The sequence below is a fragment of the Vipera berus genome (genome assembly GCF_964194415.1).
Source record: "Vipera berus genome assembly, chromosome: 13".
Lineage (NCBI taxonomy): Eukaryota > Metazoa > Chordata > Lepidosauria > Squamata > Viperidae > Vipera > Vipera berus.
Window position 1 is genome coordinate 12,602,623 of NC_138216.1, and position 25,143 is coordinate 12,627,765.

General features: G+C 38.4%; 1 protein-coding gene across 4 annotated transcripts in view; it reads left to right on the forward strand.

Moving 5' to 3' along the window:
- The window catches only part of RBFOX1 (RNA binding fox-1 homolog 1), a gene marked incomplete at its 5' end in the record, with an annotated part of 1,027,042 nt that overhangs the window by 396,241 nt on the left and 605,658 nt on the right, over window positions 1-25,143 (forward strand). For all 4 annotated transcript variants that reach the window (XM_081338329.1, XM_081338327.1, XM_081338331.1 and 1 more), the window contains one exon: window positions 17,414-17,455. In XM_081338329.1, the coding sequence (XP_081194455.1) occupies window positions 17,414-17,455 (42 nt within the window). The remainder of the gene's footprint in view (window positions 1-17,413; window positions 17,456-25,143) is intronic.

Genomic DNA, 25,143 nt, shown 5'->3' on the forward strand with positions numbered 1-25,143 from the left:
GCTGGACATAAGGTAAGTTGTTTTGTTACGGGGATCCCAATGGGTCATTCGTTTGGTATATAGACCAAGATACCTGTCTCTCACCCTCTTATACAGGCAACAGTCAAATAGGATGTGAGCCAGGTCTTCTACCTCTGCCGCTTCGCAAATGCAGAGACACTCATTGTAGGGTATAGCATGAAATCTTCCATATCTGACCATTGTGTCAAGCTGTTCAAATCTTGCTCACGTAAATATCTCCCTAAGATGTTTTGGCAGTTGTAACTTCAAATAACTGTCTACTTGAAAAGTATGTTTGTATTTACTCAGCCATTTCAAGTTACCCATACCAAGGATAGCTATATCATTTTGTGCTTCTATATCCTTAATTCTTTGGGCAACTCTTTTGTTGGATTGTTCTCCTGTTACGCAAGAGACAGGAAGGCCACAGCTTCTTACAAAATTTGTTAGTTTGGTGATCCAGGAGATTTGTGATTGTAGTTTTATTTGTTCTAATAGGCATAACTTGGGGAGTCTATCAGTCTCCATTTCATTAACTTTGCACCAGTAGTTATAAGCTCTAATTTTAGATAATGCATGAATTGTATGAATTCCCAATTCAGCTCTAACTGCTGCAGTAGATGTTCTTGGATCTACACCCAAGATACATCTCAAATGTGGTTGAGTAAAGACCCCAAATTTCTGCTCCATACAAGAGCGTTGTAGTAACCTTAGCCTTATAAACCTTAATTAATGGGGCTAGGGACCCTGGGTAGCTATGGTTCTTTAGTTTGAGCAGTAAATTCAAATGGGCTTTTGCTCTAAGTGTAGTCAGTTGATGATAGCAGGCCCAAGATCCAGTCTTGGAAAAAGTTACGCCCAAATATACAAAGGTGTTAACCTGTTCAATTGGGTCACCATCTAATTGCCACTTATGTCTCTGATGGTGTCTTCCAAACACCATTATTTTTTATTTAGATTTGCTAATGATTAGGGAGTTAAAAGGGACGCGGTGGCTCAGTGGGTTGGGATGCTGAGCTTGTCGATCAGAAGGTTGGCAGTTTGGTGGGTCGAATCCCAAGTGCCACATAACAGAGTGAGCGCCTGTTACTCATCCCAGCTTCTGCCAACCTAGCAGTTCGAAAGCACGTAAAAAATGCAAGTAGACAAATAGGGACCACTACGGTGGGAAGGTAACAGCGTTCCGTGCGCCTTTGGCATCTAGTCATGCCGGCCACATGACCATGGAGACGTCCTTGGACAATTGCTGGCTCTTCGGCTTTGAAACGGAGATGAGCACCGGCCCCTAGAGTCGGAAATGACTAGCACGCATGTGCGGGGGAACCTTTACCTTTACCTTTAGGGAGTTATCCTGGCAATAAGAGCTGAATCTTAATAGCCTACGTAATCCTACTTGTGAGTATGATAAAATCATATCATCAGCATAAAGCAAGCTGTTATTTAGGATCATCAGCATGTGTACCATGGTATCCTTCATTAACCTGGCAAGTCATTGATGTATAAACTAAATAAAAGGGCCAGGATACACCCTTGCCTTATCACATTTTCTTTTTTTTTTTATTGAAAAGTTTTAAAATACAGTTTTCCTTTAAGAATCCCCCCTTCCCCCTCCCTCCTCCCCCCTCCCTACCTCCCTACCTCCCCCCCTCCCCCCCTCCCCCCCCCCCGACTTCCCAGAGCTAAATACAAGGTATATATATAGAAAGCAATCATAAACAATCATATACTAACAATTATAAACTCTAAAATCCATCACTCTCTAGCTTATATAAGATAAAACAAATAATAATAATATTGAATATGTATGAAAAGAAACTAAGATAATAAAAGAAAAAAAAACGAAAGAAGACTTATTCAAATGCTACATAAAACTTCTTAACCCTATACTTGTTCTGGATAAAATCAATCCATTTTTTCCATTCCATAATATAGCGTTCTTGCGAATGATCTTTCAAATAGGCCGAAATCTTCGCCATCTCTGCCAGGTCGGAAACCTTTAAAGTCCACTCCTCTATGGTCGGCAGTTCCTCTTTCTTCCAATATTGGCCTATCAAAAGTCTTGCCGCCGTAATTAAATTCAACATCAACTTGATGTCCACAACTGTGGCATCTGTAATTATTCCCAACAAAAAAAATTGCGGACAAAACTTTAACCTCTGTTTAAAAATCTTCTGCATGTTCCACCAGACTTTTATCCAAAAAGCCTTAACCTTTTTACAAGTCCACCATATGTGAAAATATGTTGCATCTTCATCGCCACACCTCCAGCATTTTGGCTGATAATTTGGGTACGCCTTATCACATTTTCTATACATTTTGGGGAACCTTAAGAATGAGCGAGGCTGAAAGTAACAGGCAGGATCCTAAAACCACTATTTCTTGTTAGTATGCATCAGGGTACTGCTGATAGCTTGGTAATCTAAGCATTTGTAGGTATGATGCCCCATAAAAACTCAGGATAGTTTATATTATTTTCTAAGGAATATTGAACCAAAATAAAAACATGATTCTACTCACTTTAATACCATTGTGTAAAATTCCATTCACTGTTAAACTAGAACTGAGACCTGGATTCTGATCCCAATCTACCCATGAATCTCAGTTCCGATGATGGAAATGGACTGCTAAAGTGCCAAGAAATGAAATAATATGTTTAGCTATACCTACCACATATGCTGTAGTTTATGCCCCATAGTTTAGATCTACAGGTAGTCCTTGACTTATGACTGTTTAACAGTCTGAAGTTATAACAGCATTGGAAAAAGTGAATTATGACCCATCCTTGAAGTTACAACCACAGGATCACAATTCAAGTGCTTGCTCATCGGCTCACATTCATGATGATTGCAGTGTCTCATGGTCACATAATCATGATATGCAACCTTGCCAGCCAGCTTCCAACAACCAAAGTCAGCTGGGGAAGCCAGATTGGCTTAACAACTCTGTGATTCCCTTAATGATCACATGATTCCCTAATCACAGTAAAAATGGTAATAAAATCAGATCCGGTATTTTATTGATTCGCTTTACAACCCAACTGATTTATGAAGGAAATTCCAATCCTAAACTGTAGTTGTAACTCAAGGACTAGCTATATTGGTATTTTGTTTAGTCTTCAAACTTGGCCCTTTTATGACTTGTGGACTTAAACTCCCAGAATTCCTTAGCCAGGCATGCTGGCTGAGGAATTCTGGGAGCTGAAGTCCACAACTCATAAAAGGGCCAAGTTTGAAGACCTCTTAGTTAAACTAATGCTTAAACAGCCTCAGTTCTAGTGTAGTTTTTCTGTAACAAATTTTGCTGTCTGAAAATGACAAGGGGATCATGAATATCAAGTGAAAAATCCTTTTAACATTACTTTTACTCTGTATTCCAAACTTGTACCTGCAAAGGTCTATGCCATCAAAGCAGTTAAAATTATTAGCATGTTTGCTTTCTATATTCTATTCTATATTCATATTCATAGAATGCTGAATGCTGATCCTATCAGAAAGGCAGGCCCAGCAGGCTGTATAACCAGAAGTAAGGTAACAAAAGGGAAGAGGAGATGAAATGAAGAGGACTTTGTGAGCAAATGTATCACTGACCCCAGTTTGCAATTAAGACACAGCAGAGCTCCGTGTATATAGATGAAATGAGATAATTAGATTAGATGGTATTAGAAGCAGACACGGTTTCAGCTGCTTTTAATGAGTCCTCTTCCAGGGGACATATTAGAGGTGTGTAGGAGATTAAACTAGAGGAAAACCTTACCTTTTGCAATATTGCAACATGATTTTTTTTAAGTCCATTTCACCATTGCTACAAAAGCACCTTCTGAATTCATCTCCAATAAAACACAAACAGGATATGTGTGCATATACAAATATGCTTTGCCTTGTGCTGATTATGCAGTCAAAAAAATAATAATAATCCATGTCTAACAGTGGGAAGTGCTTGCTTGATTCTCAAGATGGCCTGGGTATTTTGCTTTCTACCTTTTCTTGCTTGTTTCTTTTCTTTTCTTTTCTTTTCTTTTCTTTTTTAAATAGAATAAATCTAGAAGCTGATCACAGAAAAGCCTCTGAGAGTTTTTAAATGCTATAAAATACCTTCTGAAAGTGGCGATGATATGGTTAAAGATTGCAGGGAAGTGACTTGGGAGTTGTCAGCATGGAATTCAGGAAAGATTAGTGTTTTTGAAACTGTGTTTAATCCTGGAAAACTGGGCAGGAATTTCCACTGCATTTTAGATTATCCCCAAAATGATTTCCCAATGTTACAGTGTTTGGGTTTTGATCCACATATATTTGTGGTTCTGAATAAGGAATCCTACCCTTTATTCCCTCTCTCAAGAGGTTCTACATGTAAACTGGAAGGTTGGGATTTTTTTAAAGGAAAAAAAAATCTGGTAGAAATATCAAAGAGATCAAGATACAGAGTAATGCTTTTAACCTACAGTAAGGCAGATTGTGCTTAAACAAACAAACAAACAAATAAATAAACACAACCACCTTGTAACAGTACAATCACATGGATGTGCAACCAGATAGCCAAAGAATGTAACTTCCTCCTCATGAAATGTAAAAAAAAAGAACTATTTGTTGGTGATGTATGTAGGGATTCAAGTCCACAATCTAATGATTTATATACATTATGCAGAGAAACAAAAAAAGTGGCAGTTTTGTTATCCTTTAGACATATTAATAACGATACATACTTAGGTCAAGTGTTACACACCTATTTTCCATTCCTGTGAGACCCAAAATTCACCTGAAGGATAAAGAAAGACTCTTCAATTCAGGTCCTTTTTCAATAAATGGAATGATGAATTGTAGGTAAACTTATATAATTGTGGTAGAATGCGATCTGGGGTCCAAGGAGCATGGGGGTGATTTCCAGAGGGTGAAACAACCAGGGTGAAGTCCTGATCCCAAACTGAACCAGACACAGGGATTGTGCAGTCCCATCCATTTAAATAATTACCATACAGAGACAAAAATTGTGCGAGCAATTAAAAAATGCTGCGTCATGATAGAATGCCATTGAAGCTCTGTGTGTGATTTATAAAATCATTTTTAGTGCATTCCAGTGCATTGAAGCTTGATACTAAAAGCTTTTTTTACCAATTATGATTCTGTTTGGGGAACATTAAAACATAATCTACCATGAATTCATAATCCATAGTTTCCCTCATTAATAATATAAACAGTAATAAGTTAGATGGATTGAGATGTGTTCTAATGAGTAGACAAGCAAAATGTGTACACTTCTTTCCTGAAATGAAAATCCAATCATTTCAAATATTAATATAATTTGAGGATTATATTTTTTAAAATTAATTAAAAAGAAATACTATGTTTCAAGCCAGATAGAAAGTTTCTATTATAAAATGCTTCCTAATATTCAAATGATATATATTGGACATTGGCCAGGGGTAAACTGAACTCTTCTTGATCCCATTTCTGATTTTCCCTAGATAGAGAGAAAGTAGCACTGAATATTTTGGTTAAAGTCATGTGTAATCAGCCATTTGTCTGGGATGCATAAGGTCACCCTCCTTGAATAGGGGGTTAGATTACAACATCTCCAAGGTCCCTTCCAACTTAGTTACTCATAAGTTCTGTAATTACTCATCTGTTAATTAATTTGGATTGGGAGAGAACAACATTATCCATTTCCCCAGATAGCTCTGTGTTACACAAGGTTTTCATTTTTGAAGCAACTTTGGAGAATGCTGTTCAGCGGCTTTGGCGGCCTCAGAAAGCCATGCAAAGGCACACCCCATTCTTACATGACTTTTGGAGGCTCCAGAGACCACACGAGAACACAACCCTCTTACACAACTTCCAGAGAGTCTGGAGGCTGCATCAGAGCACACCCCATTCTCACAAGCTTCCACAGCCTGCTAAAATCACATGGCAACAATGCATGCTTTCAAGAACAGTTGTTGGGTGTTAGTGAACTTTGGCGTGTCAGCTTTGACATATGTGTCATAGGTTCACCAACTCTAGACTTTCTACTGAACCCCCTTTACTGTTGATATTTGCCAAGAAGCATTGACAGTATGGTTTTAAAAACTACAACAATACTAATTGAAACCTTAATGGCATTCTGGAATTTCTCTCCCTCTCTCTGCCCAGCCTCCTATCTCATAGTTTGGAAAATGCCTTTAGAACATCTCTCCTAACACTATTTTGTAATAACATTGTGCTTAGGGTGAATAGAAATGATTAATGGCACAATAAACTGTAATATACCTTGTACGGGGTTAGGGAAAGCGAGTCTTTGAATACTAAGCAATGCTATACTTCAGTTTTCTGCTCATGCTATTGCATTTATATCACATTATTCCCATTGTGGTTGCGATAGGAACTATACAGCTTGTTCGCCAACAATTTCTTATGCTACTTCAAAGTACAAGTAAATTAAATAAACCACAGTGCAGCTATTATTATGTAAAAAAGGAGGATTTATCTGAATATTAAACATAGATAAGGATTCTCTGGGGCTTTGCTTTGTAACATCTACAGGACACAAAACTTAAATATTCCAGATTTTACCATATTGGATTCTTCTTTGTTTTACAAGTTTATTTCTGGAAATATTTTTCTTTTCTTACAGCTTGTAAGTTGTCTTTGGATTCTTGCATAATCTTTTCTCCTTGCAACTCCATTTTAGCCTCAGAAGCTACTTTATTATGTATTATGTTTCAAAGCCCTAATTAAATTGTGCTGTGTGACCCACATTCATTCTCTGTGAGACCCTGTATGTGGAGAAGTATTGAACATTAATCTCAAAGGAACCGAATATTGGGTTAAACTAAAACATATTGAGTACAGTCTTCCAAATCTCCCAGGAGATAGTAATTTATTTATTTATTTATTTATTTTAATTCCATTTATATCCCGCCCTTCTCCGAAGACTCAGGGCGGCTTACAAGCTTAGCAGTAATATCCCTTAAAGAAGGAAGTCCCACCTTCCATCATATCCCATTCAATATCTTAGTAACAGAGTTGGAAGGGACCTTGGAGATATTCTTGTCCAGTCCCCTGCTCAAGCAGGAGACCCTATACCATTCTGGACAAATGGTTGTCCAGATCCTTCTTAAAAACCTCCAACTGATGGATTCCCTCTTGGTTGACCAAGATTGACCCCCCTCTTCTTTCTGGCAGCTTCCAGCCCCCTATTCATACCATTGCAGACAAATGGCTGTCCATTCTCTTTCCAAAAGCCTCCAGCGATTGAGCACTTCCAACTTCTGAAGGCAAGCCATTCCACTGGTTAATTGTTCTCACTGTCAGGGAATTTCTCCTTAGTTCTAGGCTGCTTCTCTCCTTGGTTAGTTTCCATCCATGGCTTCTTGTCTTGCTTTCTGGTGCTTTGGAAAATAGAGTGACTCCCTCTTCTTTGTGACAGCCTTTCAAATATTAGAACATGTTATCATGTTGCTCCACAGTCCTTCTTTTCACTAGACTAGACAAACCCAATTCTTACAACCGTTCTTCATATGTTTTAACCTCCAGCCCTTTAATTATCTTTATTGCTCTTCTCTACACCCTTTTCAGAGTCTCAAAAACTTTTTTATATTGTGGCAACCAAGACTGGATGCAACAATTTTTCCTTTCAGAAGTTGAGAAATAAAGACCTCCTAGGTAATTTATCAAGTTTTGGAAACTTCCTCATGTACATCATATTGTTTGGGGTGACAAGATAGCCATCTTCCAGTATTTAAGGGACTCTCGCAGAGAAAAAGGGGGTTAACCTATTCTCCAAAGCACAAAAGTAATGGATGGATGGTCATCAGAAGGAGAACCAACCAGGAAATAAGGAGAAATTTCCTGACAGTGAGAACAGTTAATCAATGGAACAACTTGCTTCTGGAGTTATGACTGTTCCATCATTATTTATTTATTTATTTATTTATTTATTTATTTATTTATTTATTTATTTGATTTATATACCGCCCTTCTCCTGGAGGACTCAGGGTGGTGTACAGGGCAATAAAATAAGAATACATTAGATAAATAATTCTAAAACCCAAATCCATCAGGCCAGGCCGGCTTGTTCGAATAGATAAGTTTTTAGATCACGCCGGAAGGAGCGAAGGTCGGGGGCCATCCAGAGTTCAGCTGGTAAGCAGTTCCAAAGGATTGGTGCACCCACCGAGAATGCTCTCCCCCTGGGGGTCACCAGCCGACATTCTCTGACTGGTGGTACCCTGAGGAGGCCCTCTCTGTGGGAACGTACAGGACGGAGGGACGTTGATGCCGGCAGTAGGTGCTCCCTTAGGTAATCCGGACCCATGCCGTGTAGGGCTTTGTATGTCATCACCAGCACCTTGAATTTCACTCGGAAGGCAACTGGAAGCCAGTGTAGCTCACGGAGCAGAGGTGTAATATGGGAGTATCGGGAGACCCCCCAAAAGAACTCGTGCAGCTGCACTCTGCACCAGCTGAAGCTTCCGAGTGGTTCTCAAGGGCAGCCCCATGTAAAGAGCGTTGCAGTAGTCTAGACGAGAGGTTACAAGTGCATGGGTGACTGTACGCAAGGCATCCAGGTCCAGATAGGGTCGCAACTGGCGCACCAGACGAACCTGGGCGAAGGCCCCTCTAGTCACGGCTCCTATATGATCTTCTAAGGAGAGCTGTGAATCTAAGAGGACACCCAGATTGCGAGCCTTATCTACGGGGGGTAATAACTTGCCCCCAATATTAAGAGATGGAATAATCTGAATTTCCTGACATGCCGGCATGTACAGCCATTCAGTCTTGTCCGGGTTGAGTTGAAGCCTGTTCCTCCCCATCCATTCCCGGACCACTTCCAGGCAACGGGACATCACGTTGAGGGCATCACTGGTTTGGTTTGGGGTCGAGATGAAAAGCTGGGTGTCTTTAAGAAGAGATTTGGTAACCATTTGCCCCAAATGGAGTAAGATATTCTGCCTTGGCAGGGAGTTGGACTAGAAACCTTCAAGATCCCTTCCAACCTTATGATTCTATAATTCTACTTCAAGATTTGGGACATTAGAATTTAAAACTATACTTCCTTAATTAAAAAGACTTTTCATTACAAATATTTGTAAGAAAATGGCCAAAGTAAGCATGGTGTCCAAGATGATACACAGTATTTGCACACCAGTTTTTATTGGGAATCCGAGCTCCTATAGTGCTGGTATTGTAAATACAAAATTTTCATTAATGTTTTGATTGCTTAGTCATTTTTTTAATGCCTGTTCATTCCACTGCATTATGTGATGCTTAGTTTTAATTCTTTCTCCTTCTACAAGCTACTCAGCAGGCTTTTATGAAGCATTCAGAAATAAGTTAAGCACACCCCTGAATCTACTGTAAGGAAGTTGATGAAGCTACTTGGAGAACTTCCATAATTTTATAAATATTTATATGTGGATAAGAATCTATCAAAAGGGAGAAAGAAAATCCTTAATAAAGTAGAATATGTTAATATTAAGAAATGGAGATGACAGATTCTGAATTCTTTCTGAATGTTCAGACTTGAATGCATATACAATATATATTGAGTTTAGGTGGCAACTGCTAATTAATAAGGATAATCTTGAAAACATAACCAGGTTTGGAACTTAGTTGTATATGGATGGGTAACTATCATGAGGTCAACAAAAGGTCTGACCAAAAGTTAAAAAAATAAAATGTGTTCTTGTGTCCACAATCTCACCAAGAGTAGAACTTAATTCAATGGAGTAAAGTAGTCTAGATAACATAATAGAAAACAATATATCATATGTTCACATAGAATACTACATAGCAGTCTTCGGGATAATCACAATTTCTATGCTTATTTACTGGAAGAAAAAAAAATCAACATGAGATGGGATATTTCTAGTTCCATATCAAATTGATTCCTGCCTGTTCATTTCTTTTTCTTTTTTATAGTGTTTAACAGCAGATACTCCACTAATTCAAATTAATGTATCTTTATTTTGTTTTTCATGTAATACATTTATTGATTGACATTGTGAAAAATGCACATCTACAATTCTTACATTCAACCTGAAGACATCAATAAAACCCAACTTTCTATATTGCCCAGCAAAGTCCTACTTCTAACATGTTGTATGTGAACTAGATGACATTTGGTAGTCCAACAGTTGTAAAAAAATATGTACAAAGACATATAAAGCAAGATTTTCTTGGAAGGTAGTCATCATCCTTTTACAACTTGTGGCTGGAGTCCTTCAAGGTTTCTTCTGGGAAATAAACCAGCCACTTCATCATTGAATGATGAGATGTGCCTTCAAAGCCATTCCTGGTCTGGTAGATCTTTAAGCACTGGCTTTCAGTGTAACCAAGACCAACATGTCATTTTGAAAAAAAGAAGGGAGTGTATTTTCCTGAACATAGACACAAGAAGACTACGTATTTGGAGTTATGAAGAGAAAGCACCTAAAGGATTTCAAGCTCAAACTTCATCTTTCAAGTCCCTCTGTTGAAAAGGAATTTAACTATAGTTTTGTGTGCCATTGGCTTCTTTTGATATTGCATTATAAACACATAATTTATATTTTTCACAAAATGTTTTCTGGGGACAAAGTCCCTTTGTTTGGTTGAGCACCCAAGATTTCCAAAGCAATGTTTTAAGGACAAACATTCAAAAGCCTGCAAGACCTAAAACAATACTTCTTATTTATTAATATTTTACTTGCTTTTTGTCAATGTCAACTTCTTTCATTCCATGCATAAAGAAATGTGCCACAACAGATCTCCCTCTGACTTTATTAACCAATTTTAATAGGGTTAAAGTGCCTTATTGAACTTTCATGTCTCTTTGAAATTGTTTTATAACTTTATTATTTCAAAATATTTAATCTTAAATAAATTTTGATATTTTAATTTTAATTTTATATCCTTTTTGTATGCTGATATGTATTTATTATTTATTTATTAATTCGGTTTATATACCGCCCTACTCCTGAAGGACTCAGGGTGGTTTACAAGGCAAAATTTAAAAACAATACAATATAAAATTAAAATTAAATTAAATTAAATTAAGTCTAGCCCCAAAAAATTAAAATCACAATTTAAAAACATTAAAACCCCTCAGTCCAGACCAGATAGCTCAAAGAGCCAGGTTTATATTATACTGGTTATAACAGTGTACACCAGGGCTTTTCAACTAGTGGTACGGGTACCACCTGTGGTACATTGACACCTGGCAGGTGATACGTGACCATCCTAGAAAAGTGCTAGCGGGGGAGGGGAATGAGCTGAACTGGTGGCAGCACCGCACAAGCCTGAGTGAGAGACGGCTGGAGCTGCAGGGCTGTCAGGGCTCAGCGGAAGCACCAGGATCAGCGCCAGGCTCCAGTTGGAGCTCGGCGCTGATCCTTGCGCTTCTGCTGAGCCCAGAAGAAGCGCTGATCAGCTGGAATGTTGCAGCATCTCCAGGGTCTTGTGATTTACATTCAGATGCTTGGCAACTGATTCATATTTATGACGGTCACAGTGTCCCAGTGTCCCAGAGCCTTGGTGGAGCAGTGGGCTAATGCCTCCTTAAGTAACACCAGCTGCCTGCAATTAGTGCAGGTTCGCATCCCACCAGGCTCAAGGTTGACTCAGCCTTCCATCCTTCCCAGGTAGGTAAAATGAGGACCCAGATTGTTGGGGGCAATAAGCTGACTTTGTAATAATGCCGCTTGGGGGTGTGTGTGAAAGCCCTAACAAGCAGGCATATACATAGAATGAAGGCTACTGCTAAGCTTGTAAGCCGCCCTGAGTCTTCGGAGAAGGGCGGGATATAAATAGGATTAAAATAAAAAAAAAATGAAGTGACCAAAACCTGCTGCAACCACCCAGTAGACGGGGGGGGGGAAATAAAAACCAAACACCCACCCACCCAACCCCCGCTGCCAATCCTCAACAGAAATGCTCACAACAATGAAAACCTCGGACAGGAGGAAGAGCGCCACCGGGCGGGCAGGCAGGTGACTTACTCGGCTGTGGCTTGGCAGGCACTTGTTTCAGTGCCATTGTAACTTTGAACAGTCACTAAGCAAACTGTTGTAAGTCGAGGACTACTTGCACTTCATTACCTTTTTCCTTTTTTTTTTTGTGGTCATCAATTTTTTGACACCATGATAGGCGACTGGTGGTACTCGGATGTTGCCATACCCTAAAAGTGGTACAATGGGTGAAAAGGTTGAAAAGCCCTGGATGGTCTAAAAACACTAAATAAGTAAGTTGGGTTAAGTTTTTTAAAAGAGCTAATTAAGTAAAAATTCCATCCATCGTTAGATTGAAACATAAGAGTACCAATAGCAATCTACCAAGGACTTCCCAAATAGTATAAATGTATTGCCAGGTTAACAGAAATACGAGCCCATTTTTCCCCAAAAAAATCAAATTATGTACTAAAGAACTTTGGCATTCTAGATGCTTGTTCCACTTGTACAACATATTTTGTGCGATTTGGTTTTTATATTAGAAGACCCTCTGACTACAGGGCCAAAATTACTTGAAAAACTGGATAACTATGGAGAGGCAGCAGGATTAAAAATTAATAAGGATAAAACTAAAATGCTAACAAAAAAATTGTCGTATATTCAAAGGGAACAGATCCAACATATTATGGGGATTAATTGTGTTAAAAAATTTAAATATTTGGGTGTTTGGTTGACAAACAAGTGCTCCACCATCAAAGAGCTTAATTATTCAAAACTGACTTGGAATGACTTGGATAGATGACGGCATGTACAGATTTCGCTCTTGGGTAGCATTGTCGTGATAAAAGCTCATATCCTACCGAAATGGATCTTTCTATTCCAAATGGCTCCTGCAAGATTGGGGATTTTTTTTTTAGGAAATTAGATCAAATTTTGGGTAAATTTATTTGGCGAGGGAAAAAACCTCGTATAAAAAGGAAAATGTTGCAGGAGCATAAATCAAAAGGTGGCTTGGGGCTCCCTATGTGGGAGTTTTATTACCAAACCTCTTCCTTGGTTTGGATAAAAGATTGGGTGAGCCTTGAAGGGTATGATTTGCAGCGAGGTTTGCCTTCCTTTTTATGGCCACAGAAGGATAAGCAATCTAAGTATTTTACCACTCATTACATTAGAGGAAATTTGCAAAAAGTTTGGGAGGCGGTTAAAAAACAAGTGTATACCCAGATCTCCAAATGGGTATCTCCATTAGAAGCGGTGACCCTCCCGACTGTACACAGCATAGAGAGAAATTGGACTTATGGTGACTTGTTGGATGAAGGTGGGAGACTTAGATCCAGAGCCAATCTTCAAATTAGAGGATGCAATATAGATTGGTGGTCCTATGCCCAAATACAAACTAGAACGGCCAGAGACAAACAAGAGTATGGTATCGCTCTTCAACTACATACAATTGATAAACTCCTTTTGGGTAGTCAAAGGAAATTTATCTCTAACGCATACAATCTTCTGCTGTCCAGTTTTATGGTGGAAGAGATTGTAAAAGACATGATGATTGCCTGGGGGAGAAATATCGGGAGGACAATACAGCTTGATATGTGGCAGAACTTATGGAATAAGACCATGAAACTGACTCTATCCTCCTCCTTCAAGGAAAATTTCTATAAAATGATCTACCGTTGGTATCTCCCCCCTGTTAGAATCACTAAAATGTTTCCAGGATCTTCTGATAGATGCTGGAAATGTTGCTCGGCCAAGGGTACCTTCTTTTGCCAATGGTGGAACTGTTTATATGCCAGACGATATTGGAGAAAAAATTCAACAGTGGCTATTGGAAATAACAGGCGTGAGTTTTCCTATGCAGCCAGACCTCTACTTATTGGGTTTAAGGCTGGACAATATTGACAAAAGAGATTGGTATATATTTGTTCATGTCTCAACAGTGGCGAGGATGGCCTTTGCCCAATTGTGGAAGGACCCGAATATACCCCCTGACCATTTGATAATAAACAAGATTCTCCGTTGTGCCGACATGGACAGGTTACCGTACATTTTAAAAGATAAATGTGAATCACTATATAATATAAGTTGGAACAAATGTTTTAGAAGGTTCAATTCAGGAGACGAGTGATGAGATCGCCCACTTAATTGATCTGTGTAATTTATTAGGCTTACAAGGTTGACAAGATATGACCAATGGTAGTTTTGTTTTTCTTTTAATGATAAGGATATTTTATGTATTGGAAAATTTAGCTGGGATGATATATTTTTTTGTTAATAGGAGAGTAGATATAACTCTCGTTTGTTTTCCATGGTTTGTGTTACGTGATTATATGGTTTTTGTCTTTAAACCCCTTGTCCCTTTCCCTATGTATTATTCTGTTGTCATTCTTACTGTAAATAATTAATAAAGATTATATATATATATATATATATATATATATATATATATATATATATATATATATATATATATATATATATATATGTTTCAAATGTTAACTAGCACATATCTTCCCTTGCAGAAAAAAAAAAAGCTAACAGAGCGAGAGGGACCTTGTGGCTTAGAGGCAAATAACACTGCCTTATATGCAATCAGCCCAGGTTCGAATCTCAGAAGGGTATAGCTGACTGAGGACGACTAAGGAGTCAGAAATGCATCTCAGTTTCCCTTTAATTCTTTGTTAGTAATTTACACACACACACACACACACACACACACACACACACACACACACACACACACACACACACATATATATATATATATATATATATATATATATATATATATATATATATATATATATATATATATATATATATATATATATATATATATATATATATATATATATATATATATATATATATATATATATATATATATATATATATATATATATATATATATATATATATATATATATATATATATATATATATATATATATATATAATAAAGAAACATAAGAGTACCAATAGCAATCTACCAAGGACTTCCCAAATAGTATAAATGTATTGCCAGGATAACAGAAATACGAGCCCACTTTTCCCCCCAAAATCAAATTATGTACTAAAGAACTTTGGCATTCTAGATGCTTGTTCCACTTGTACAACATATTTTGTGCTTTCAGATATTCTCCTTATATAAATCAGTTTTATATTCTAAATTACACCCAGTTTTCCCCTGTGGCTGTAAAGAAAAAAGACTTTATCAACATTGTCAGATTGAAAACAAAAGAATCATTAATTTCTAGAGCTTGTAGAGTCCTTTATTCTCCTTCCTTCCTTCCTTCCTTCCTTCCTTCCTTCCTTCCTTCCTTCCTTCCTTCCTTCCTTCCTTCCTTCCTTCCTTCCTTCTTTCCTTCCTTCCTTCCTTCCTTCCTTCCTTCCTTCCTTCCTTCCTTCCTTCCTTCCTTCCTTCCTTCCTTCCTTCCTTCCACCACATGAATACATACAGAAAAGGTCTCCTCTATATGTACTTCTGGGGGGAAAAACACATATTAACTATGCATAGTGTGTAGGCCACTTTGTGTGTAGACTTCAAACAAAAGTGTTGTCTAGCTACACTTTCTAGCTACAGTTAGGATCATCCCAAAAGGAATTGTCAATAAGACTCAAGGATCTTGGAGTCTTCTTAAGGTATTTCTTGTATCATAGGTTTCAAAAACAATGTTATGTGTGTTCGTGTGTGTATAGAATTGACATTCTGGACTGATAACATTGAAGGATTTTTTAATTCATTTTGTGTTGAGCTTTGGTAGATCTATAAACTGATTTGTGAGGCCCAGGTCATCTTTTGTGGTTGATTTTTGTAAAGGAAGATGTTCTTGTTTACCACATGGCTAGTCTGTGGGAACTCTAAGTGATGACAGATAATCCATAACTTTCCTTTCCTCCATTACCCCCACCAAACTCTACCATTTGAACTGGAACAGTTTTTGTTTTCTTTCTCCCGTGGTCTGTATATCTCTCTTCTCCTGACACTTTGTGGATGCTTAAGACCTACTCACAAGATCATTGCTTGCATGAAGATACCTAAGAAATTTACCTCTTGGAGACACTATTGATGATATCCCATATTTTACGAGAAAGTTACTATTAGTTAGCTCTTTACTTTCTTTAATGTCTTTACTTTCTTTAATCTAAAATTAAATTAAGGGGAGAAAGAATTTGCAGAAGAATTAAAGCAACATAATTAAGAAATGAAGATTTACTTAGCTGTGCATTGTTGATGCCATTTTTTTCTATATAGCTTTGAAAATTTACCCCTACCTTCTCTTCCTTCCCTCTTATATCTCATGAGTCTGTCTAGTCTAAATCTCCGTCTTCTCTGGACAACACATGTTTTCTCCAAAAAGCTCTAGAGCAGTGTTTCTCAACTTTGTGACTTTGAGATTGTTCTAGTTCTAGTACTGCTTTACCAATTCTTAGTATTCCACAGAGAATACTACATCCAGTTCTGGTAAGCACAGGATAAAAAAGATATTTGTCAAGTTTTTGACAGCTTGCTAGGCGACTAGTGGTACTCGGATGTTGCCATATCCTAAAAGTGGTACAATGGGTGAAAAAGTTGAAAAGGCCTGGCCTAGAAGACCTCCACGATGCCTTCCAACTCTATTTTTCTGTTATTAAGATGTTGAAGGCGACATGATGTAAGGTGGGATTTCCTCCTTGTGTTCTAAGATGCTCCCAGAATTCCTGAGCCAGATCTTCTCAACCTTAGTAACTTTCAGATAGAATAGAATAGAATAGAGTTGGAATGGACCTTGGAGGTCTTCTAGTCCAACCCCCTGCTCAGGCAGGAGACCCTATACCATTTCATACAAATAGTTGCCCAGTCTCTTCTTAAAAACATCCAGTTTGGGAGCATACACAACTTCTGGAGGCAAGTTGTTCCACTGATTAATTGTGTGGCATATTTATTTTGTACTGTTGCAATCGTTTTTAATTGTATTACGATGTATGCCATCTGGAGTTAGTTTTTGTGATGGACAGCTATAGAAATCAAATCAAATAAATGAATGCATTAAAAAAAATCCTTGGACCTCCTCTGAATGTTGAGACATTAGTGTATATACTCTAGATCAGAGATCCCCAACCTTTCTCGGTGGACCGCAGGGAAAGGGAGGGGGGAACATTTTACATGTGTGCGCATGCAAACGGAGCTGCGAGCATTTGCTGGCCACAAACGGGGGAGAGCTAGCATGCATGTGATGCAAATGGGGTGGAACTAACACCCGCATGACGGTTGCTAGCCCAGCCCCATTTTCGCTGTGGCTGTGGCCCACAGGCTGCGGACCCCTGCTCTAGATGTCTGCTCAATGTCTGTGCAAAGATTCTCCATTCTGGTTTAGGCCAGATTGTTTCTTAGAATCCTTTCTCCTTATTTCCAGGTCTGTTTCTCCCTCCATATTACACAATCAGCCTTGTCAACATTGCTCATAAATTATCTTCTTACAACAGCATTCCTTGCTAACTCTTTTTTTTCTCTTTCTCCGAAATTCCTTGTAGATCTCAAGACAACAGATGAATTGTGAAAGGGGTCAATTAAGGGTAAGTGTAATAATATGCATGCTTCTCTGCAATGAGGATATGGTTTGTTGTATCATTGGTGCAGACGTGTCAATTGGATGTGTCAGTTGTTCTTTCTTGTATTTACGCAAGAGAAGGACTGAAATATTACTCGAAATTTTACATTCTCTGCATTGATCAGAGGTATCTAAATGTAGTTGTTGGTAGCTTGTGTTCTTTTGTTCTTGTTTAAAGTTTAGGAACATTGTTTTTTCTTGTCTTTATGAATGATGTGCATGTTTTACAATGCAGCATTAAAAGAAAGAAGGATAATTAAAGAGAGCTTTTGGTTTGGTTTGGGTGGCTTTTGCTCTTTTGACCTGTTCTTATGGTTCCAAAGTTGGTGTGACAGCAAGGACAAGAAAATTATTTTCATCAAATTGGGAATGGGGGGATAAAGTGGTGATCAAGGAATACTAGATGTAGTATTCTGTATTTTATACTTCCACTATCTGCAGCTGTCTTGTTCAGACAATACAGTATCATTTAAAAAAATGATTTATGTTCCAAAGCTTCAATATAAACATACTTCCCTGGGATGATTATTAAATTAATAAGAAGCAAATCTACCATGTCATAATTCTAACTGATTACATCCAAAGTTAGGAAGGCTTAAATAAGATAGATTGCACTGAATTAAATTGTATTAAATTATATTTGTTAAAACATTTCTGAATTAAAGTAAACACAGAAACTCACACATACACAGACAATTGTCAGATGCAATCAGGTACCTACAGAGGCAAGAAGGAAGAAAGATAGAAACCATCCTAACCATATTATCATATTTGCAAACTTCAACTGGTGCAGAACGCAGCTGCATGGATGGTAAATAATGCCAGATATAGGGCCAAATAATGTATTTCAGTTCAACCCTTTCATCAAATCTAAAGAGTCAGAATCAGAAGGAGGTGCCTGTCATTGGTTTACGTATTTACAATTGACAGATAATATGGAACATGTGGGCTGCATTGGTTACCAATGTGTTTCTGAGGTACAATTCAAGGTGTTGCTTGTCATCAGTACATGGCGTGGGGCCAAATTACCTGAGGGGCCACCTTTTTCCACAGGGGCTCTACCCATCCAATTTGATCTAGTAGGCTGCAGATCCCATTAGCCAAAGAGCATCAGCAAGGATTAGGAGAGAGACATGTTCAGCAATAGCCTCTGCTATGTGGCTCTCCTTGAAGAACAGAATGACCCCAACCTTGGCTTTATTGTTAACTGGCCAAATACCTTGTTTTCCCCAAAATAAGACCCAACCGGAAAATAAGCCCTAGCATGATATTTCAGGATGCTCATAATATAAGCTCCACCCCCAAAATAAGCCCCAGTTAAGATCATCAGCCAGACAGACACATTTGGTACTGAATTTCCCCAAATATTAGTCCTAATGCATCTCTTGAAGAAAAAAATATAAAATCTGGTCTTATTTTCAAGGAAACACGGGTACTTTCAGCTGCTGTATGTATTTATTTTGGATGGGGTTTTTTTGTTCATTTGTTTTAACTGTTTTCATTCTTTTAAAGTGTTTTTTATTGTTTTAATTGTAATATAAGTTTTGAATTGTAAGCTTCCTAGAGTCATTGATTGAGATGGGCAGTTATAGAAATTGAATGAATGAATCAATCAATCAATCAACCAATCAATATTCCAGGAAATGTTAGATACATATGGTAACTCCTGAGCGAGAGGAAAGATTAATTCAGAATGTATGCACTTACTGATTTCAAACTTGACCTGCTCTACTTCTCAAAAGAGACTTGTAGTTCCTACAATGTTTGTTGATGATGTTTGTTGACATCCTTTGCATTCTTACCCTCCCATTCAGATACATCTACCAAGTTGGGATAGTATAATCCATCCATTGATTGAACTTGACATCTACTATGTTTTTAAATCATATTGAAAATGTCCTAGAATATATAAAACACTTATGGGGGTGGGGAATCATGAGCTTCCATGGGGTTGCAAATAAATTTGATAAGGGTTGCACTTTCTGGGAGAGGGACTTGCATATATAAAGTTGGATTGCTACAAGCTAGACTCTTCCCTAGCTCAACCAGTTGACACCAAAATCAAGATTTACTGTTATAAACAGCAAATAATAGTCTGAGTAGAATATGGTTTGAAGAACAGAAATGGTCCTCTCTTTCCAAATAAACTTGATTTCTGGAACTAATTTTTGCCACTAATCAATTTCATCCTCCCAGTATTTTTTTAATGTTTTGATGGCTGTGTTGTACATTTCCACTGAAAATGTTTTATTTGATAAATTTACAAGATGGCTGCATCATTTTATCTGACAGAGAAATTAAGAAGCAATTATTAATAGTGGTATATTTGTATATTTATCTTCACCAACACTGAACACAATGAAATAATTAGTTTTATTCATCGAGTGAAGCTCGCACAAATTCATTTATCATTTTAGATGTCACGATACTAGAATAGATCAGAAGAACATAACTAATGCCATCCTCCCATAATGAAATGAATGCCAAGGTCAATAAGAATGTTTTTAGCAAACAGTTGTTTATAGTGCTAGTGGAAATTTTTATACAACGTCACTGTTGTCTTCTTGATTAATGTTGGGAAACTGCCAGCTAGGTTGGAAGGAGGGATCAAGTGAGGACATAGCTTAGAGTTCTTGAATAGCCATAAGAAACATAAGCTTGACTTCCACCAAGATCCATGAAGTCTTATGTGGTCATTCCCAGGGGAAGCCAAGCAGTCTGGGGAGATTCTTGTATCTTAGGTTACTTACTTTATGAGTGGCTCTGGTTGCTTACACATAACAAATGTCAACAATATATTCTGAAGATGTGGCCCTATCTGGAAGTTCCCTGCTGATGACCCAAATAGCTGGGCCACCCTATAAACTGTGGCATTATTTCTCAAACCTTAGTTCCATGTAGGACATAGGTAGATCAATACCCAAGTGTTAAAATTGGTCCAATAGTAATCTATTAACTGGTACAGCTTTTTTATATAAGGTTGTATCACAGAAATTAATCAATTGTATTTAAATCTTTTGGACAACCCCAAAACAATCATGTGACAGTAATAACCATTAGGCAGTGTTATTTACCTCTTGAGCCACAGGAGATATATATATATTGTACCTGCCATATCATGATTTGTTCCTGACATTATTTTTCCCATTCATTTACTTTCCAGATTTCTTATATAGTATATTGAGAACTATGTCTGTTTTGTCATCAAGCCCAATGGGATGGTCTGTTTCTTCACTCCTCTTATTATTTCACGGAGATCTTTATTGAACCTAATTGAATTTTGGTTCTTTCATTCATTGCCAACACACGGAATTTCCCTTGTGAGTTTCTCTGCATGTGACTCTCACGCGTATCAGAAATGGGGAGAACTTTGTTCTCTTTCATTTAATATTGTGGCTGGAGGAAGAAAAAAAATAAGATCATGGAACATGAATCATTCCTGCTTATTTAAGGCTGTGAAACGGTCTAGGATCACAGCCCTAGGTAGAAATAAGCTGTAATTCATAAAACTGTAAAAAGCATAGTGACAGAGTCAGAAGCCCGTCTTCTACAGCAGAATTATTGTCTTTTTTTTTTTACATAGGCGCTTTTACTTTACCAAATCAGTATAATATCCTTGTTTAAGATGACAGGAGAAAAGGAAGGTGTTCAACTCCTTTTGATTCATCTGTACACTTGGCATGTGTTTGCTGGGGTGTCTAATACATACAGGTTTCCCCATTTTTAATTGACTTACAGGAATCCAATCAAACGGAACTAGGAATGGAGCCGAACAGTGAAAGCATCATGAGAATGAATGAGAATGCATAAATCAAGCCATTGCATAAAAAAAGTAGTATTATGAGTTGATTTGTGGGACCCAAGTAACCATAATATCCTTAACCAATATTTTTAGCCTACTAGCTTCTAGAACCTAATTCATGTGATTAGTTCATTGTTCAAAGTATTCTGTGAATTAAGAAATCTGATCAATGTAAAGGCATTGCCAAACCTGGCATAAGCCAAGTTTATTGTTCAAACAGAATTAGGTTTTGGTACAATTTATATGTTCAAACTAATCATTTCCTCAATTATCTGGATTATTTTTGTGCAGCTTTTATATTGATTTTATGCCACACTGTGGGCAATTCAATACTTATTCTTGGGTTATGGTAGATACCACCCTGGTTGTTACTAGTTTACCAAATGGCATGCTATTTTTGATGACTTTTTAAAAAGAGTTGCAAACTGCTCAGGATGCTAGGCTAATTGAATGATACAGAAAATTTGAGATCCAAATGAAAATATGCAATAGATTGAGGCTTCCATCTTTTAGGTAGACACTGCCATGCACATTAGTATTGATGTTTAAATTTATTTATTTAATTAAATTTCTATACCGCCCTATTCCTGAAGGACTAAGGGCGGTTTACAGGGCAGCATAAAATACAATATAAAAATAATATAGAATTAAAATACATTAAATTAATTAAGCCCAATTAAAACAACATTTAAAAAAGCTAAACCCCCTTCATTCCAGGCCTGATAGATAAAAAAAAAACAGGTTTTCAGGTCCCGACAAAACCAACACAGATCGGGGGTGGTCCTAAGTTCCACGGGTAAATCATTCCAGAGGGCAGGCGTGCCCACAGAGAATGCTCTTCCCCTAGGAATAACCCACCAGCATTCCCTAACTGGCGGTATCCTGAGAAGGCCCTCCCTGTGGGAGCGCACAGGACGAACGGAGCTTGATGCCGGCAGCAGGTGTTCCCTCAGATATCCCGGACCCTCGCCATTCAGGGCTTTATAGGTGATAACCAGCACCTTGAATTTCACCCGGAGGGCAACCGGAAGCCAATGCAGCTCGCGGAGTAGAGGTGTTACATGGGAGTATCGGGAAGCCCCCATCACAACTCGCGCGGCTGCATTCTACACCAGTTGAAGCCTCCAAGTGGTCCTCAAGGGCAGCCCCATGTAGAGAGCGTTGCAGTAGTCTAAACGGGAGGTCACGAGCGCATGAGTGACTGTGCATAGGGCATCTCGGTCCAGATAGGGTCGCAACTGGCGCACCAGGTGAACCTGGGCAAAAGCCCCCCTGGTCACGGCTCCTATATGATCTTCTAAACTGAGCCGTGAATCCAGGAGAACGCCCAAGTTCTGAGCCCTATCAACGGGGGGTAACACCTCACCCCCCATAGTTAACGATGGACAAAACTGGTTTTCCCGAGATGCCGGTATGCACAGCCACTCAGTCTTGGCAGGATTGAGTCAGAGCCTGTTTCTCCCCATCCACACCTGAACCGCCTCCAGGCAACGGGACATCACGTCGAGGGCATCACTGAGTTGGTTCGGGGTGGAAAGAAAAAGTTGGGTATCATCAGTGTACTGATGATACCCCACCCCGAAGCCACGAATGATCTCACTCAGTGGCTTCATATAGATGTTGAACAGGAGGGGAGAGAGGACCGACCCCTGAGGAACTCCACAAACGAGAGGCCTCGGGGCGGACCTCTGCCCTCCCGTCAACACTGACTGCGAACAGCCCAGGAGGTAGGAGGAGAACCACCGTAAAACAGTGCCCCCCCACTCCCAACCCCCCGAGACGTCGCAGCAGGATACCATGGTCGATGGTATCAAAAGCCACTGAGAGATCTAAAAGGACTAGGAGAGAGGAGCAGCCCCTGTCCCGAGCCCGCCAGAGATCATTCGGTCAAATAATGACCAAACAGAGCTTCCTTGGAGAAAGCTACGAAAGAAGGCTGTGTCTGTGGGTTTTTTTCAACAGATTTGAGATATATTGTAACAATGATCCTTGACTAAATGAATCTTTGGTTTGATCTAGCAAACCATGGTTGTATTCTAGTGAGGGCTGAATTAATCTGACTGTCCTATGAATGGATTGTTTGAAATTGTTTTTAGACAGTGTCTGAAATTGTCTATCTACAATTCACTTTGATTCAGGTATGCCCTTTTAAAAGACTGCCATCTGTCAGAAATGGTGTATGCACTCCTGTTTAGGCAGATGGTTGGACTAGAAGACCTCCAAGGTCTCTTCCAACTCTGCTATTCTATTCTATTCTATTCTATTCTATTCTATTCTATTCTATTCTATTCTATTCTATTCTATTCTATTCTATTCTATTCTATTCTATTCTATTCTATTCTATTCCAAATATTCTATTCTATTCTATTCTATTCTATTCTATTCTATTCTATTCTATTCTATTCTATTCTATTCTATTCTATTCTATTCTATTCTATTCTATTCTATTCTATTCTATTCCAAATATTCTATTCTATTCTATTCTATTCTATTCTATTCTATTCTATTCTATTCTATTCTATTCTATTCTATTCTATTCTATTCTATTCTATTCTATTCTATTCTATTCTATTCTATTCTATTCCATTCCATTCCATTCCATTCCATTCCATTCCATTCCATTCTATTCTATAAAAAAAGAATATCACCATGTCAATTTAAGTGGCCAGTCTTCAACATTTTGTTTGTTTTCTTTGGTTACCCCCATAGTGAATAATATCTCATATGCACTCAAACATTCTCCATATCTGAGTCCAAGCTTTCTTAAAAGCCTTCACATTTCAAGAATTTGAACATTCTCCTAGAAGGAGATATTTTTCCTCTTCTTTCAGTCAATGGCAAAGAAATAAAACCAGATACTCAAAGGAGCCTTGTTTTCTCTTTCCTAGGCTTGGATAATTCCAGGAACTAATGAACAGAACGGCCAAATAATTCCTTACAGTTAGTCCTCCACTTAGAAACACAACTGAGCACCAAATTTCTGTAGTTAAATGAGACAGTTGTTACATGCGTTTTGCTCTGTTTCTTGCCACAGTGATTCACTGCAGCTGTGAAGTTAGTAAGCCGGTCATTAAGTGAATCTGGCCTCCCCATTGACTTTGCTCATCAGAAGGTCACAAAAGGGGATCGCGTGACCCTGGGAAAGTGTAACCATCATAAATTCCTGCCAGTTGCCATGGGTCCAAACTTTGATCACGTGGCCATGGGGATGCTGCAACAGTCATAAGTGTGAAAAACGGTAATAAGTCACTTTTTTTTAGTGCCATTGTAACTTTGAATGGTCACTAAACAAATGATTGTGAGTCGAGGACTAGCTGTGCAGTAGACTGTGGTCCACAGTCGTACAGAAAAGTTTCTGTAAAGTGTAGATCATAATTGTACATATATATCTGTTGGGGTTTTGCAAGGGCATTTGCCCTAAATTGCTGGAAAATATTTTTGGCATTTCAACTACCTTCTCCCTCATCCCCTGCATCAGAGGTTTAGCTTCCAGTCTTTTGAACTCGTGCTGGAGACTAAAACATATGAAGAACAGCTACAGGACCTGGCTTTGGCTAGTCTAAAGAAAAGAAGAAACAGGGGCGACATGATAGCAGTGTTCCAGTATCTGAGGGGCTGCCACAAAGAAGAGGGGGTCAGGCTATTCTCCAAACAACCAGAGGGCAGGACAAGGAACAATGGATGGAAACTGATCAAAGAGAGAAACAACTTGGAATTAAGGAGAAACTTCCTGACAGTGAGGACAATCAACCAGTGGGACAACCTGCCTCCAGAAATCGTGGGCGCTGCATCAATGGAGGTATTTAAGAAGAGGCTGGACAGTCACTTATGTGAAATGGTATAGGTCTCCT